The 2,812-nt window shown below is 45.4% G+C and overlaps 1 protein-coding gene across 8 annotated transcripts in view; it reads left to right on the forward strand.

The window, feature by feature from the left end:
* The first annotated feature begins 2,215 nt into the window (after positions 1 to 2,215).
* The window catches only part of LOC106815845 (differentially expressed in FDCP 6 homolog), a 7,436-nt gene continuing 6,839 nt past the window's right edge, over positions 2,216 to 2,812 (forward strand). For 5 of the 8 annotated variants that reach the window (XM_014820364.1, XM_014820367.1, XM_014820369.1 and 2 more), the window contains exon 1: positions 2,216 to 2,810. In XM_014820364.1, coding sequence (XP_014675850.1) covers positions 2,241 to 2,810 — 570 coding nt within the window. In that variant the 5' untranslated portion in view covers positions 2,216 to 2,240. Of the gene's footprint in view, position 2,812 lies in introns of all 8 variants that reach the window. The other 3 variants (XM_014820365.1, XM_014820368.1, XM_014820371.1) reach the window with 3 other exon arrangements.

Genomic DNA, 2,812 nt, shown 5'->3' on the forward strand with positions numbered 1-2,812 from the left:
GAGAGAGAGAGAGAGAGAGAAGGACCGGGCGTATAGAAACGCGCGCGTACGGACACAACGCACACATAAGTAATTATGATATTTATAATTTATAATTATAATAAATATTATTCTATACTGTTATAATTAATGTTAAACGCAATAATATTATTTAGAAAAAGAGTAACAGGTGAGTGGAAGAGGGAGGATAGATGAGAGGAAAGAGAGAGAAAGTGGTGGAAAGAGATTGTGAAGGAGAGAGATCTAGACTTATTGAGAGAGAGGGGGAGAGAGAAAGAGAGAGTGTGAGAGAGAGAGGGGAAGAAGTGTACAGAAACTCGCACGCTTGCACACAACACGTATTACATTATTATGATTATATATATAATATAGGATGTATGGGATGGGAATGCACGGACGCGACAGGAACGGACAGAACAGATCCGATAGATAAATAAATAAGATAGAAGATGGATGGATGGATGGAATTGATGGTGAATGGATGATGATCTGGATGGATGGATGGATGGATGGAGTGGAGTGGATGGATGGACTTGGATGGATGGTGGATTGGATGGTGTGGATAGGATGGATGGATGGATGTGACTGGCATTGGAATGATGGATGGACGGACGGACGGTCGGACGGACGGACGGACGGACGGACGGACGGATCGACCGACCGAAAGACAGACAGACATATAGATAGATTGAAGGGTAGATGTGTATGTGTGCGCGTGAGTGCTTACGTGCGTACGCGCGTGCGTGCGTGGGTTTCTGTGTCCGCTCCCCATTCTCTCGGCCACTCGCCCCCCTCTCTCAATATATTTGTCTAGAACTCTCTCCCTCTCTCTTCAATTTGCCCTCACTCTCTCTCTTCCCTCTTTCTGTGTATCTATTGCTCGCGCTCTCCCTCTCTTTCTCTGTATCTTTCTTTCATGCTGGCTCTCTCTTTCCTTCTCTGTCCCTCTCTCCCTCTCCTCTCTGCTCTCTCTCTCTTTCTTTTTTTGAGACGAAGTGTGTGTATGTGTACGCGCGTACGTGTGTGCGTGTGTGTAGGCGGGACGCGTGTGTTTAGGTGGGACGTGTGGGTGCGCGCGTGTGTGCGTGCGTGCGTGGGCACCTGTGATATGCGTGTGGGGGCGTGTGTGCGCGCTCTCTCTCTCTCTCATTCTCTCTCACTATGTTTGTGTATAAGTCTTCTCACATCTCATATCCCGTCTTCTTCATCAACCCCCTCTCTCTCTCTCTCTACGCCTTATATGTATCTATTATCACTAACCACTTAATCCATCCAATCCATCTATCATCCAATGCTATCCACGCTCATCACGTCCATCCATCCATCTATCACCATTTCCATCTATCCATCTCCATCCATCCATCCATCCATCCATCCATCCATTCATCCATCCATCCATCCATACCATCCATCCATCCATCCTATCCATCCATCCATCCATGCCATCCATGCACCAAATCAATCCATCATCCATCCATCCATTTATCTATTTCTATTCCTACCCCCTCTATTACACACACACACACACACACACACACAACACACCACACACACACACACACACACACACACACACACACACCATGCACACACACGCACCACACACACCACACAACACACACCACACACACACACGAACACACACGACACCACCACACACACACACACACACACACACACACACACACACACACCACACACACACACACACACACACACAAACACACACACACACACACACACACACACACACACACAACACACACAACACACACACACACATATATATATATATATATATAATATTATATATATCATATGGTCTATACGCAGACACCGGGATTTTATTGCAACCCGGTTTAGCTGATCGGTGAGCGAGACAAGCACGTAGCTAAAAAAGAAGCGACAGCGTGTGGCAACTGAGCAAATAGGCCGACTCAGAAGGCCATTGTTAATTAATTTTGAACGCTTGCTGACTGGAGACCATGGAACTAATATACTATTATATTAGTGTCTCCATATATTTCTATAGGCCAGAACGCGGAATAAACGAAACACGTGGTCAAAATTTGTTACGCGCTGTTACCACCGAATCGTTAGCCGCAATGTATTTCTGGTACGCGATAGGGTGCCAACATAGGCCCTTTGAACTTTCCTAAGCGAGAAGCCCGCACTATAAGCAATGTAGGTTGGCTGACGCTCTTATAATTGTTACAGGGGAAAAGTTGCCGNCACGACAGATGAACCAGGGCATTACTATGGTTACAACCATAAGACAACCACAACAGATGAGCCAGGGCATTACTATGGTTACCACCACGAGACAACCACGACAGATAAACCAGGACATTACTATGGTTATTATCATTCAACTACCGATGAACCAGATCACCCAGAATACAAGTACAGTGGTTACCAGGACGTGTTTGACCCGAAATCTACAACAGAATACCCCAGATATTACTATGGTCACCACCATAGGACGACAACAACTGAGAGACCAGGCCATTACTATGGTTACGAACATGAAACGACAACAGATGAACCAGAGCATTACTATGGACATGAAACAACGACAACGTATGAACCAGAGCATTACTATGGACATGAAACAACGACAACGGATGAACCAGAGCATTACTATGGACATGAAACAACGACAGAGGAACCAGAACATTACTATGGACATGAAACAACGACAACAGATGAACCAGAGCATTACTATGGACATGAAACCACGACAACGGATGAACCAGAACATTACTATGGACATGAAACAACGACAGAGGAACCAGAACATTACTATGGACAT

The sequence above is a fragment of the Priapulus caudatus genome, unplaced genomic scaffold (assembly GCF_000485595.1).
Source record: "Priapulus caudatus unplaced genomic scaffold, Priapulus_caudatus-5.0.1 Scaffold1216, whole genome shotgun sequence".
Taxonomy (NCBI): domain Eukaryota; kingdom Metazoa; phylum Priapulida; class Priapulimorpha; order Priapulimorphida; family Priapulidae; genus Priapulus; species Priapulus caudatus.